The 13,527-nt window shown below is 37.7% G+C and overlaps 1 protein-coding gene across 17 annotated transcripts in view; it reads left to right on the forward strand.

Annotated features, from left to right (window-relative positions):
* The window catches only part of PBRM1 (polybromo 1), a 120,965-nt gene that overhangs the window by 20,354 nt on the left and 87,084 nt on the right, over positions 1–13,527 (forward strand). For 14 of the 17 annotated variants that reach the window (XM_027837204.1, XM_027837214.1, XM_027837207.1 and 11 more), the window contains 5 exons: positions 1,752–1,868; positions 7,232–7,300; positions 9,271–9,369; positions 10,851–10,936; positions 11,588–11,683. In XM_027837204.1, the coding sequence (XP_027693005.1) occupies positions 1,752–1,868; positions 7,232–7,300; positions 9,271–9,369; positions 10,851–10,936; positions 11,588–11,683 (467 nt within the window). The remainder of the gene's footprint in view (positions 1–1,751; positions 1,869–7,231; positions 7,301–9,270; positions 9,370–10,850; positions 10,937–11,587; positions 11,684–13,527) is intronic. The other 3 variants (XM_027837211.1, XM_027837218.1, XM_027837221.1) reach the window with 1 other exon arrangement.

Consider the following 13,527-nt stretch of genomic DNA (forward strand, 5'->3'; position numbering starts at 1 on the left):
TACACAGTAGGGGGTTATAGATACACTAACTATACCAATTATAGGCTCTACTCAGGCTTTATACAAGCCAGATTGAGGGGATGGAAAGAAATGACCTACACATTCAGGTTAATGTGGTACATAGTAAGCAGTTTTGTTTTGTTTTTTATTTAAATGGGGTAGGGGGAGAAAAAGTTGAGGTAAATCTAAGAGGACTTAAATTTTGCAGTTGAGCAAGTTAGATTGTGTTAAGGCATATGCTTTCCTGTGTCGAGAGGCTGAATCAAGTTAGAAGCTCTTATGTAGCCAAGGAGCTTTGGGAGTAGAAGGTACACAGAAATATACTATATAAATTTGCTAGTATCCTTTCATCTGCTGCATTAACTGGTGTTTGGTAGTTCACCAAAACTAAAATCACCCTAACATTGGGGGCAGCAGCTAAGAAGCGCCATAGTGCACAGAGCACCAGGCCGGGGGTCAGGAAGAACTAAACTCAGATCTAGCCTCAGACGCTTAGTAGCTGTGTGACCCTGGGCAAGTCATTTCACCTCTGTTTTCCTCTGCTTTTTCATCTATAAAATGGGAATAATAATAGCACTTACCTCCCAGGGTCATTATGAGGATCAGATTAAATAATAGTTATAAAATGCTTAGCACAGTGCCTGGCACGTGGTAATTACTCTATAAATGTTAGCTATTATTATTATTATTATTACCTTCTACAGGAAGGTTTTCCCAACCTATCTTAATTCTAGTGCTTTTCTTCTCTTATTTCCTGTTTATGGTGTGTGTGTGTGTGTGTGTGTGTGTGTGTGTGTGAGAGAGAGAGAGATATAGGTAGATCTATTTAGAGAGAAACAAAGAACTTGTTTGTACATATTTGTTTGCTTGTTGTCTCCCCCATTAGGTTGTGAGTTCCTTCAGGCAGGGATTGTGTTTTGCTTTTTTTTGTATCCCCAGTGCGTAGCACAGTGCCTGGAATGTAGTAGGTGCTTAATAAATGTTTATTTACTGACAAACTGGTAGTTAACCTTCACATATACACTGACTTGTGGTAAATGCAGGTAATGATCAAAATGCCAAGACATAAGAAGAAAAGTAGGAAGTCCTAATGCTAGCTTTCTTTACTATTTTTTTTTTCTTAAGGCAGTTGGGGTTAAATGACTTGCCTAGGGTCACACAGCTAGTAAGTGTCAGGTGTTTGGTCTGAGGCCGGATTTGAACTCAAGTCCTCCTGACTTCACTGCTGGTGCTCTATCCACTGAGCCACCTAGCTGCCCCTAATGCCAGCTTTGAGAGTAAATTTGGGAGTTAATTCTTCGTAGCATTCATGACTCCAGCTATCTTTGGATCATAAACAATAGATGGAAAAGGAACAGATTGTCATAAAGACTTATTTCTTCTAGGTTTCATCCTTTGAGAATATGCATTTCCTTTTTTCTGACATTACTATCTTGGCATAATTTAGTTTACTGGGAACAGAATTTAATATAAGGTGGATCTATTTTAAATACAAGGCAGAGGACTTATTTACTAAAGCAATAAAAGATTTTGGTTACAAGATAGTTTCATTTATAGGGTTCTACCTGATAAAATGTGAGTATAACAGTTTTGCAATGTATTCTTTAAACGTGCGTAGAAATTTTTATATTCTCTATTGTAAAATCCTCCATGAATTAGACTTATATTTTTAGTAACTACTGATTGCTCCAAATTTGTTTTAGATTTCTCAGCACTCACAAAGTCACTTTCATTTTTATTGCCTTTGCCAGTCTTCTCCAAGTTACCTGAAAGAGATCCTTGAGCAGCTTCTTGAAGCCATAGCCATAGCTACAAACCCATCAGGACGTCTCATAAGTGAGCTTTTTCAGAAACTTCCTTCAAAAGTGGTGAGTTGCGACTAAAGACGTTTGACTTTTTATGTTTGCTGATACAAAAATGTAAGAATCCTAGCTGTTTTTGAAGTAAGAAAGAAGAAGGCCCTTCAGACCTTGAGGACAGGGTGAGGGAGAAGTGAATTCATCACATTCATTTTTTCCCATCACCGGGTAAAGAGGAGTAGAAAGAAGCAGCATCAGAAAAGATCTTTCTGAGTAAGGAGGTGCTTTCTGAACAAGTCCAACACTTTCAAAGTGTCTAGAGCATGACTTAAAGTGAGCTCACCTAAAGAGGCCTTACCCAGTACATCTGAGAGTTGTCAAAATATATGACATCAGCATTCTTATAGAAGGAACAATAAAGAAAAGGGGGCTGTGCCTATTTTCCAGTACTAGAAAGGAAGCAAGAGGATTGAAGCATATAGAGAATTTTTGGTTATTGTTTTCCTTTTGTTGTTACTGTATTTTTAATGAAAGTAGAAGGAAGCAGTAGAGAAAACTAAAAGATGACAAGGACAGAGAAAGCAATTCCTCATTGTCTAGACCTGAAGAAAGGATCGGGGTTGGAGGAGACACTGGGTTATAGGATTTAGAGCCTGAAAAGCCTTAAAGATTATCTAGTCCAAAACATTTTGCCCCTTTTTTTCCCTCTTGTTTGTTCCTTTACCTTGGTTGGTAGTATAGAGAGGCCGAGGCTGCTTGCTCAGAGGTCTAAGAAGACCTAGGAAATGGGAAGTTCGAAGCCTTTGGAAGTAGGCTAGAGCCCGGGCTAAGGAACTTGGAAGAGAGGATAAAAGCAAAGCATGTACAGGGATCATGATCAGACCAGAGCTTGGATTTAGAGAAGGCTGGTGTTGGGGTCTCCTCTTCCATGGGATTATAATGTAGGAGGCACTCAGTAAGATGTTTATTTTTGTTTCTCTTCCGTGTGATTGAAAAGCAATCTTAAGCTCTGTTTTTTCCCTATTCATTTTGAACTTCAATACATAAAGACCCCTCCCCCCCAAAAAAATTTCCACGTACACAGCACAACATAAAAAGAGGATTCAGCATAAAACCATGAATTACCATTTCACACTGTTTACTTTTTTTTTAAAAGTATGTAATGAGTACTACACATCATTTTCAAAGCTACCCTTCCTTTTTGGCTTCCTTTGAAAATTTCTTTTGTTCTTTACTGTGCATTTTTTTTCTCTCTCCCTAAAGAAGCCTCCCATTATATGTATTATAGGGGGTGTGTGTGTGTGTGTGTGTGTGTGTGTGTAAAAACCATACTGTACATACTTATGTTCATCACTTCTTTCTCTGGAGGTGGGTAGTCCCTTCCTTCAGAGGTCCTTTGTAGTTGATTTGAGTATTTGTAATACTCAGAATTACTTAGAATTACTTAGTTGTTCAGAGTTGTTCTTAGAACAATATTGCTGTTATTGTGTACAATGTTCTCTTGTTTCTGCTCACTTAACACTTTATCAAATCCACCAGTTTATCATTTCTTAAAGCACAGTGGTATTCCATCACAACTTGTTCAGTCATTTCCCAATTGACAGCCATTCCTCTCAATATCTAGTTCTTTGACACCACAAAGAAAGCTGCTATAAACATTTCAGAACATAAAAATTCTTTTCCCTTTTCTCTGATCATCTTGGGAAAGAGACCTAATAATGGTATTGCTGGGTCAGAGGGTATACATAGTTTTATAGCTCTTTGGGCATAATTCCAGATTGCTCTCCAAAAATGGTTCAATCAGATCACAGTTCCACCCAACAGTGAATGTGTCCCAGTTTTTCCATAGCCCCTTCAACATGTTTTGCTTTCCCCTTCTATCATTTTAGCCAATGTGATAGGTATAAAATAATATCTCAAAGTTGTCTTAATTTGCAGTTCTCTAATAAATAATTATTTAGAGCATTTTTTCATGTGACTGTAGTTTTGATTTCTTTATTGAAACACTGGTTGTTCATATCCTTTGGCCATTTACCAATTGGCGAATGACTGGCATTCTTATAAATTTGACAAAGTTCTTTATATATTTGAGATGTGAGGCCTTTATCTGAGAAACTGTCTATAAAAATTTTTTTCACAGTTTTCTGCTTTCCTTCTGATCTTGGCTACATTAGTTTTATTTGTACAAAATCTTTTTAATTTAATGTATTTGAAATTATCCATTTTACACCTCACAATGCTATCTCATTTATTCATAAATTGTTTTCCTATCCATAAGTCTGATAGGTAATATAATCCATGTTCTTCTCATTTTCTTGTGATATCTCCCTTTATATCACTGTCATGTATCCATTTTGACCATCTTGGTAGATGGTGTAAGATACTGGTCTGAACCCATACAGCTTTCCAGGTTTCCTAGTCATTTTTACCAAATAATGAATTCTTATCCCAAAAGTTTAAAACTTTACATTTGTCAAACACAAGGTAACTTTATTCATTTGCTATTGTGTTTTGTGTGTCTATTCTGTTCCACTGATCCACCTTTTTATTTTTTAGCCAGACAGTTTTGATGATTGCTGCCTTATAATATAGTTTAAGATCTGGTACTGCTAAACCTCCTTTCTTTATGTTTTTTTTTTCATTCCTAAACTCTGTTAACTGTGACTTTGGGGATTTTGGGGTAACTTCAGTTTATTATTCACACTAGGGAAACATTAAAGGATGGAGAGAACTCCAGTGGGTGAAGGGCATTGCAAGAACAGGGGATAGCCTAAGAGAAGGCCAAGAAGGACAAGCACAGGGTATATGGGGGGGTATCCAGTTTCCTTGGAACATAGACTCCTCTGGGGAAGTATAATATCAGACTGGAAAAGTGGGGGTAGGAGGTGAAGTTGTGGGACTTTAGATGTCAGGCAGAGGTTTGAACTTTACTTAATAAAAATTAGGCGGCAGTTGTGGGGAATTTTTGAGTAGAAGAATGGCGTGACCAAATTTGTACATAAGAAAGATTATTCAGTGGTCTAATGAATTGAAAAGTGGAGAGAGTAGAGATGGAAAAATCTTTCAGGAAGCTATTGTTATAGTCCGGGCAGGTAGTAGTGAGGGCCTCTGTACTAGGATGGTATCAATGGAAATAGAGAGGAAGGAATGAATTCAAGAGCTGGAATTGGCAGGACCTGGTCACCAATTAGATATTAAGAGAGGAGATGAGCCTAAGATAGCAGAACTGGGAACCTGATGAATGGAGGTACCACAGAAAGAGTCAAAAATTGTTTCTTAAATGCTTACTATGTGTTAAGTTCTACAGACAGAAAGGCAAAAAAACAGCCAAGTCTCTGCTGTCAAGGAGCCCACAGTCTAATGAGGGAGACAACATGCAAATGACTGTTTACAAACAAGATATATACAGGATAAACTGGAGATAATAAATGGGGGAAGTGAGGGGACACTGGGGGATCAGGAAAGGCTCTTGTGGTAAGTAGTATTTTAGCTGGGACTTAAAGAAATGAAGGGAAGCCAGGAGATGGAAATAAACTGGGAGAGCATTGCGGACAGCTGGTAAAAACACCTAGATGTGGGAGTTGGGGGGGGGGGGGTTGTTTGAATACGAGCTGAGAGTCCATTGTCCCTGGTGGGGGAGGAAGAGTCCCGAAAAGGCAGGATTGGGTTAGATCATGAAGGACTTTGAACTCCAAAGGAAAGTGAAATTAGAAGCAGGTTTAGATGGAAAGTTAAAGAGGCCTGCTTTTGACATGTTGAGTTTGAGATGTTTATGGCAGATGGAGATTGGAATTCATCTGGACAGATGTGGTAGCTAAAGCCATGAGAATAAGCTCACCAAGGGAGAGTGTGGAGAGTGAAAGAGGGCCAAAGGGGACCCTAGGAGAACATCCATATTAAGGGATTAGAAACAAAATAAACCAGTAAAAAGGACAGAAATAGACTTTCATTTCTATGGCTTTATTTTTATTGTCTTTTTTAGGGTGTTTGACCCATAGAAGGTAGTGCTTTAAAATAAACCAAAAACCTCTCTGTTCTGGGAATCAGTTAGCTCTACTGATAGTCAGCATTTGTCAGTATTTGTTGAGCACAATGCTGTGAGAACAGCTCCCAGGAGTTCCCAGAAGACAGTGTCTGCTCCCAGGGCTCTGCTTCTAGCAGAGAAGATAAGATGGACACAAAGACCTGCAAGAGAAGACAGTCACAGAACCTCAGAAGGACCGTTAATAGTCAGTTAGTGCAGTCTTTTCATTTTAAAATGAGGAGACAGGCTCACGCTGGTGAGATACGCTGTCTCTCTCTGGTTAGCGTCACCTGTGGGCCTGGAGCATAAGTATGTCAGCCAGCCGGCTCAGTGCCTTTCCACGCCATCTCCATCCTCCTCTGGAAGGCTGAAGAGCCTCGAGACAAGTACTGCAGGAGCTCCGAGGCAGAGAGAGATCGTCTCTGTGTCTTGTCCCTAGGGCTCATGGATTGGAACTCTGTTTTATGCTCCAGCTTCCCTTTTTGCTTTTTGGTCCAAATCTGTGATTTCATCAGTCAGTGTCAGGAATTCCTGACTTGGAAACTCCCTCCACTGATGCGGTTCTGCAACTTAGCTGAACCTTAGTCTTAGAGTTGTCTTGGGTGCTGAGAAATTCTTGACTTACCCACAGTCACACAGCTAGTATGTGTCAGAGGCAGGATTTGAACTCAGATTTTCCTGACTCTTAAAGTTGACCCTTTTGTATGTTTTAAATAGACCTCCTCTTCTGTTATTGTTAAAGTAGTAATGATCACATAAGCTGTAACTGGGTTCAACTTACATATCATTACCCTCTTTTCATCAAAAACACTTAATTCAAGATAAAATTAACAGAAGGCCTTTCTTACCTTTTCTAAAATCTTAAAGATTCAAATTTTTAAAAAATCCATTTTACTCACAGTACAGCAGTAAAAGAATGTGTAAACAGCCTTTCTAGAATTTCCCCCATTTGTCTCCGAGCATGGATAATTTGTGTTCTTATATTTTAAGTTCTGTGATTCTTTGGGATAAAAAGTATTCAAGTTATACCACTCTCGTGAGGATCGCAAATAGCACACTTGTGCAATGTTATGTGATGGATATTTTATATAGTATGTTAAAATCCAAATGCTTTTTAGCAGGCCTGCACAACCTATGACCTGCAGGCAGCTTGCAGCAGCAGAGGAAAACATCCTCTACCTTTTTCACGGGCTGCCCAAAATCCTTTGGCCTGCCTAGTGCCACTGACAACCCACAGGCCACAGGGGTCCAGAACTGCTTTGCAGCTTCACACAGAACGCGGGTGTGCCATCTGGGCCTTCGCTCTTCGGCATCTTGTGGGAACCAATGCTCGTTTGACTTTATGGAATGATGCTTTCTTTAACTGGCTGCTTGAAGCTTAATGCAGTATGTGTGTTTTGTTTTCCAGCAATATCCAGACTATTATGCAATAATTAAGGAGCCCATTGATCTTAAGACTATTGCTCAGAAGATACAGGTATGAAGAGGTCTATGTACTGTATGTAGCATAAGTCTGAGTAGATCTGCCTGGGGACTTGTGGGGAAGTTGAGGGAAGGGCTTAGAGTACAAAATCACTTCTTAAAAATATATTTAGGGGGGCAGCTAGGTGGTGCAGTGGATAGAGCACCAGCCCTGAAGTCAGGAGGACCTGAGTTCAAATCTGGCCTCAGACCAAACACTTGACACTTACTAGCTGTGTGACCCTGGGCAAGTCACTTAACCCCAATTGCCTAAACACACACGCACACACATATATATATGTGTGTGTATGTATATATATATTTAGAAGCAAATGTTTCTGTAGTATATGGCTTATGTAATTAAACAGATAAGAGCAATGTTAACTGATTACAGCTTTTGAGGAGGTAGTATCTACTTTCTGCTTCTCCAGAAAACAGGACTTTATCATTGGCAGAATAAATGCTGCTCTTTGACCAAAAATAAAACATATCACAGTCATTTCTGACTTAGAAAACTCATTTATATTATTTCTATGTAGTTGGCTAATATTTAATAATAAAACCAATTTGTTATGAATTATTTGGGAGCACAGAAATTTTCACAGTATTTTAAAATACCGGCCTACTTACTATGTCATTAACAGCCAATGTCTGATCTTGAGAAGAATGCAATCTCCTTATCCCTCATCATCCTAGATTTTTAACGTATTCCTAGGAGAAGGATATTTTTTCATGACCTTTAAAATTGGCTTATACCTTGAAGCATAAACTTTGATTTCTCAAAGGTTATTCCCAGACCTGTGTCTCTTTGAGTCCTGCATCTATTCTGTCGTCAAGTACTGATGTTTTATCCTTCCAGACTTTCTTAGATTTGCTATTTCTATTGCTATATTAATCCAGGCTCTCATGACCTTACACCTGAATTATTGCATATCTCTCTAACTCCAGATTCTTTATACTCCATCCTACATACTGCTGGGCTGATCTTTCTAAAACACACCTTCCACCATGTCACTCCTGTTATTCAAGAATTGAGAATTACTCCCTGGTGTGATGAAAAGAACAGTGGATTTGGAGTCAGAAGACCTGGGTTTAGGTGTCAGCCTTGCTCATGACCTTAGTTAATCATTGAAATACTCTGAGCCTAAATTTCCTCCTCTGTAAATTAGAGATAAAGAAAAATTACTACCCACCACAAAAAAAGTGGTTATGAGGATTAAATGAGATGAGTATGTAAAGCATTTTGTATGTCAAAGTGCTGTACAGATGCAAGCTTTTAGTATTGTCATTATTACAATTACATGCCTGATCCACAGTAGCCCTTCTCAAGTGCCTCGTCATGGCATGGAGATGACCCTAAGTTCCCAGAGACTTTGTCAGTGAAGCACAAACTCTTGGTAAGGAGCTGGGAAAATCTCAAGTATATACATGGGGATATAATAGGTATCTCTTGTCCAAGACCTAACCAACTAGGTTTGGCATGGCTCCCTATGAGAAGTTTGATACCCAGGTGATACGTTTTGTTAGCCCAGCTACTCATGAAACCCATTAACTAAGATGTAGAGGGGCTGTGAGAAGCCTGGCTTTTCTTTTAGCCATAGTCTGGCCTTACCACCTTATTGTCAACACACAGCCCCATTCTCCTCTTGTCTCCAGAAAAAGTCCTGTCTATTCCTGCCTTTGCTTATGAGTATCCTCCCCTTTTCCTGTTTCTTGCCTGTTTTGACAAAACAGCCAATCTGCTTATTGCTTCATATTGTCTAAAAACTGAATCATGTTTTGCTTTAAATGATTAAAAACTTGCTTAATTGCCCATAATAGTAAGGTTTTTAAAAAAGATTAAATTATTGCATTTGTTAGTTATTTGAATGTTTTTTCTTAAAATGTTTGAGCCTGCACTGAAGTTTTAAAATATATAGATAATTGATTTTAAAATTCTTAATGACTTTCTCTAACATTTATTGGCTTGTTATGTTATTTTCATAGAATGGGAGTTATAAAAGTATCCATGCAATGGCAAAGGATATAGATCTCCTAGCTAAAAATGCCAAAACCTACAATGAACCTGGGTCTCAAGTATTCAAGGTTAGTTTCTAATAGGTGGTTGGGATTAGGGGGTCCATTTTTGCCCCTTTCTGACTTTCGTGTTATTAAGTAAGTTGTAAATGTGTTAAATAATTCATATAGCATATTTTTAATGTGAGTTGTCATTATCTCCTTGGTTTGAGGTTTAATAAAAGTAGCAAAGTATGGTGGGGAAAAAAGCATTGAATTTAGGGTCAAGGGAGATGTAGGTACATGTCTTGGCTACAATCATAGTAAGATGAGTGTGGGCAGGCCCCTAAAGCTCTTTGAGCCTTTTATAGATTCACTCCGAATTAATGAAAGTTCATTTGGAATTGGCAAAAGTACCTGTCAGCAAAGCATAGCAAGGTGACTTAGAAAATTTTTGACATAGCCTCCAGTCTTGAAGATGCTGATCCTAACACCTGCAGTTCTTGTTGGAAAGCAGATGACACTAATTTTAAAAAGACATAAAAAAAATCTTCAAAGTTGGATCAGGTTAGACTTATGAGCTTCTTTTCTTTGGTCCTATGGTATCTTTATTAAGGCATTTTTATAGTCCTATTTTTAGAATTATTTATTTGCTACTGTAGCTAATAGAAAATTCATGCTCTTATTTGACTTCAATTTTCTTCTTTTAAGAAAAGAGTTTTATTGATGCAGTTGTCTTTATATCATAACCATTTCCCACCTACCTCACTCCAAACCAAACCTTCCCTTGTGACAAAGAAATACAAAAACATCTGATTCAGAGACCATATTTAATAGTGTGGACCTGCAATCAAGAAGACCTGAGTTCAAATCCAGCCTTGGATGCTAGCTGTGTGACCCTAACCAAGCTACTTGGTCTGCCTCTGTTTCCTCATCTGTAAAATGAGGATAAATTGAGATAATATTTGTAAAGTGCTTTGTATGCCTTAAAGCTATATAAATGCTATCTGATATACAACTTGGTGGTGCTCTAGACCATTGCCTTGAATGAAGAAGTTGGCTTTAATTTTCATAGTTTAATTTAAAACACAAGGGAAAATATTTTGTTCCTAAAATGAGCTGTTAGTTTGGATTTTAGGTATGGAAGCCAATAGCTTACAGTTGGTCTGAGCCTCTGTATTCACCCAAGAGGCCTTTCTGCTGACATCTCCAAACTGAAAAGGCCCATACCTTTCCATTTTTAGTATAAGGTAAACAAGTATTGGTCATTATATTATCTTACCTTTTCTTTCCATTTATCATCAGTGCTTTACTTTCTTTTTATTTAGTGTGCCATACTTTCTGTGACAGATCCAGAAAGGTCTATGTAGCTCCATTGAATCAGTGACAGCTTTGTGGAGACTTGGGGGGAGATCAGGTGGCCTTGTAAAAGCAGTAAAGAGCGTTAGTTTGAGTATGACTGAGAAGACTGCTCTTCATGTAGTGTGTTCTGTAGAAGAAGGAATAAGACTTTGTTTAACCTTTTAAAAATTTTATCCACTTACTAAACCAAATAATTTTTATTTTAACAGGATGCAAATTCAATTAAAAAAATATTTCATTTGAAAAAGGCAGAAATTGAACATGTTGAAATGGCCAAATCAAGCCTTCGAATAAGGTGGGTCAAAAGTTTTTCTCAGAACCTGGGATATAGATGAGCCTTAGGTTTTTATGACCTGGTATATTTACCTTTCAGGAAGATTAATATAGTTTTGTTTTTTAAAACAGTCTTCACATTTCATTTCATATTTATAAAATTAATCATGGGATTTGGATGGAGTTCCATATAAATTACCCACAGTCCCTTCTTCTGCAGAGACATTATTATAATTTAAATGAGAGTTCTACCCCTGACACTCAGTATCTTTCCAGTGACACCTCCCATGGCTCTATATATCCATCACCATCTCTTTACATTCTCTTAGGGAAAAAAAAGCTGCTAGCAAAAAGATTGCCAAACTACATTATTAACCCATTCCTGTTAAACCAAGTCTAGGTAGGTACTGTGGAAAGGTAGAAAGAATTAGTCTTGACTGGGCTGTTCACTAGTTTGTAAGCTTAGACAGCTCAGTCTGTTTGTTCATCTATAAAATGAGGAAGTTGAAATAGACTGTCTCTAAGGGCCTTTCTAGCTCTTAAGTTCTGGGTTTCTTACCTGCCCACCATGACTTCTTGTCACTGTTTCCTGACTTTTTGTTTGCTGAGTGTCATGATTTCTTTATTGTATCAGTTGGGACTTGGGCCTCTCAGTTGTCTCATTTCTGAACAGGACTCCATCCAATTTGGCTGCAGCCAAGCTGACAGGTTCTTCACAGGGTAAGGGCAGCCTTAGTGAAGAGAGAAATCCTACCAGCAAATATTATCGGTAAGAGAAATAATTGAGCATTGCACATTGGTTGCAAAATCTCAATAGCTTTGCCTGATACTAATTTGAAATAGAGTCATTGCTGCTGTTAGAACTTTTTGAGAATACATGTGGAAGTTCTTTTAAAAGTATATAGCACTAAATAGAAATAACAACAAAGAAATTGCATGCTGTGTAATTGTGACCAACCTTGGCCTTGTTGAAACATCAAGAAATTACACCTCCCTCCGTTTCATTGTAGAGGTTGGCAGCTAGGTGTATGGAATGTTGCGTTCATTGTCAAACATTGTCAATATATTAGTTTGGTTTGCTGTACGGTTTTTTGTTTTTCATTTCTTTAATCTTATTTACAAGGAGTGGCTAACTGAATAGGAGAGGGGTAGAAATATATTCAAAAAAGAATGATGTATAAAAGCAAAGGCATCAATGAAAAAACTTTTTAAAAGTAGATAGTACTATATAAATATAAAAAGATATTATTAATCCTTCCATGGTTTAAAATACTGGCTTCCCAGAAAACATTGAGGTATCATGATTTAGAAGACTCCAAATTTGGAGTTTTAGTTTAGCATTTTTATGATAAAGGCCTTAAAACTTTTAATTATTCTCCTTCACTGACATTGTTGTTGTTCTGTAGTTTTAGTTGTATCTGACTCTTTATGACCCCATTTGGGGTTTTCTTGGCAAAGATAATGTAGTAGTGGTTTGCCATTTCTTTCTCCAGCTCATTTTACAAATGAGGAAACTGAGGCAAACAGGTTTAAGGGACTTGCCCAGGGTCACACAGCTAGTAAGTGTCTTGAGGCCAGATTTGAACTCAAGAAGATGAGTCTTCCTGGCTCCAGCCTTAGCACTCTTTCCACTGTGCCACCAAACTGTCCTTCATTGATATTACATAGCTGAAATCTATTGACTGCTGTGTACTGTGAGTGTCTCTGGAAAAGAATTATTAAATTACTTCATAATTTTCTCTTATTTCTGGTAGTCCTTTAACCTGCAGATAAGGATATTTCTGTGATATCCCATTTCAGTCAAAAAAATTGCTGTTTGTGAAAATGACAAAGTATAATCTTTTTAAAAAGCATATTGTTTACATGCTTAGTAAGATGAACAGAAGATATCTATTTCAAACCCTTTGCTTCCTAATCCATCACTAATTGAACTTTTCTTAATGAGTCAACAAGTATTAAGCACCTACTGTGTTCCTATGGGAATATAAGCACAAAAAAAAAAGAAAGAAACAATCCCCACTCACAATAAGCTTACATTTTAATGGGGGAAAACAAGTATATATAGAAATACATGCAGCGTAAATATAAAGTTAATAAATAAAAATGTTACAAAGCAATTCAATATAAGTTAGTTTGGGAGGGAAGGTACTAGCATTTGGGGAGATCAGGAAATGCTTCTTGCAAACCAATTCTGAGCTTTTTAAAGCATTCTTTTTACATGCCTGAAGAGGGAATATCTTTCATGAAGACTTTAAAGACCTTTTCATGCATTAAGACTCATACTTGAACTGTATCTTAAACGAAGAGGAAGACTGTATAGTGTTTGCTGTTACTGATTCAACACTGATAAATGCACGCGTCTTTTTGGTTACTTTCTCAGGCACTAATGATTTTGTTCTGTTTCGGAGAGTTTTTCTATCTTTGGTCTAGACCTGTTATTTCATTAGTGTGAGAAATTCCCAGGAGATTCAGTGCAGATCCGCAGCTGTTCTCTGCATATAGTCTAAGAGTGTTGAGAGTTGCCTCAAGCACTGAGCTATTAAATGACTTGCCCAGAGTCACTGTGTGTCAGTGAAAAGACTTAAACCCGAGCCTTCCTGCCTATGAGTTCAG

This window comes from Vombatus ursinus, unplaced genomic scaffold, assembly GCF_900497805.2.
Source record: "Vombatus ursinus unplaced genomic scaffold, bare-nosed wombat genome assembly UNPS02014820.1, whole genome shotgun sequence".
NCBI lineage: Eukaryota > Metazoa > Chordata > Mammalia > Diprotodontia > Vombatidae > Vombatus > Vombatus ursinus.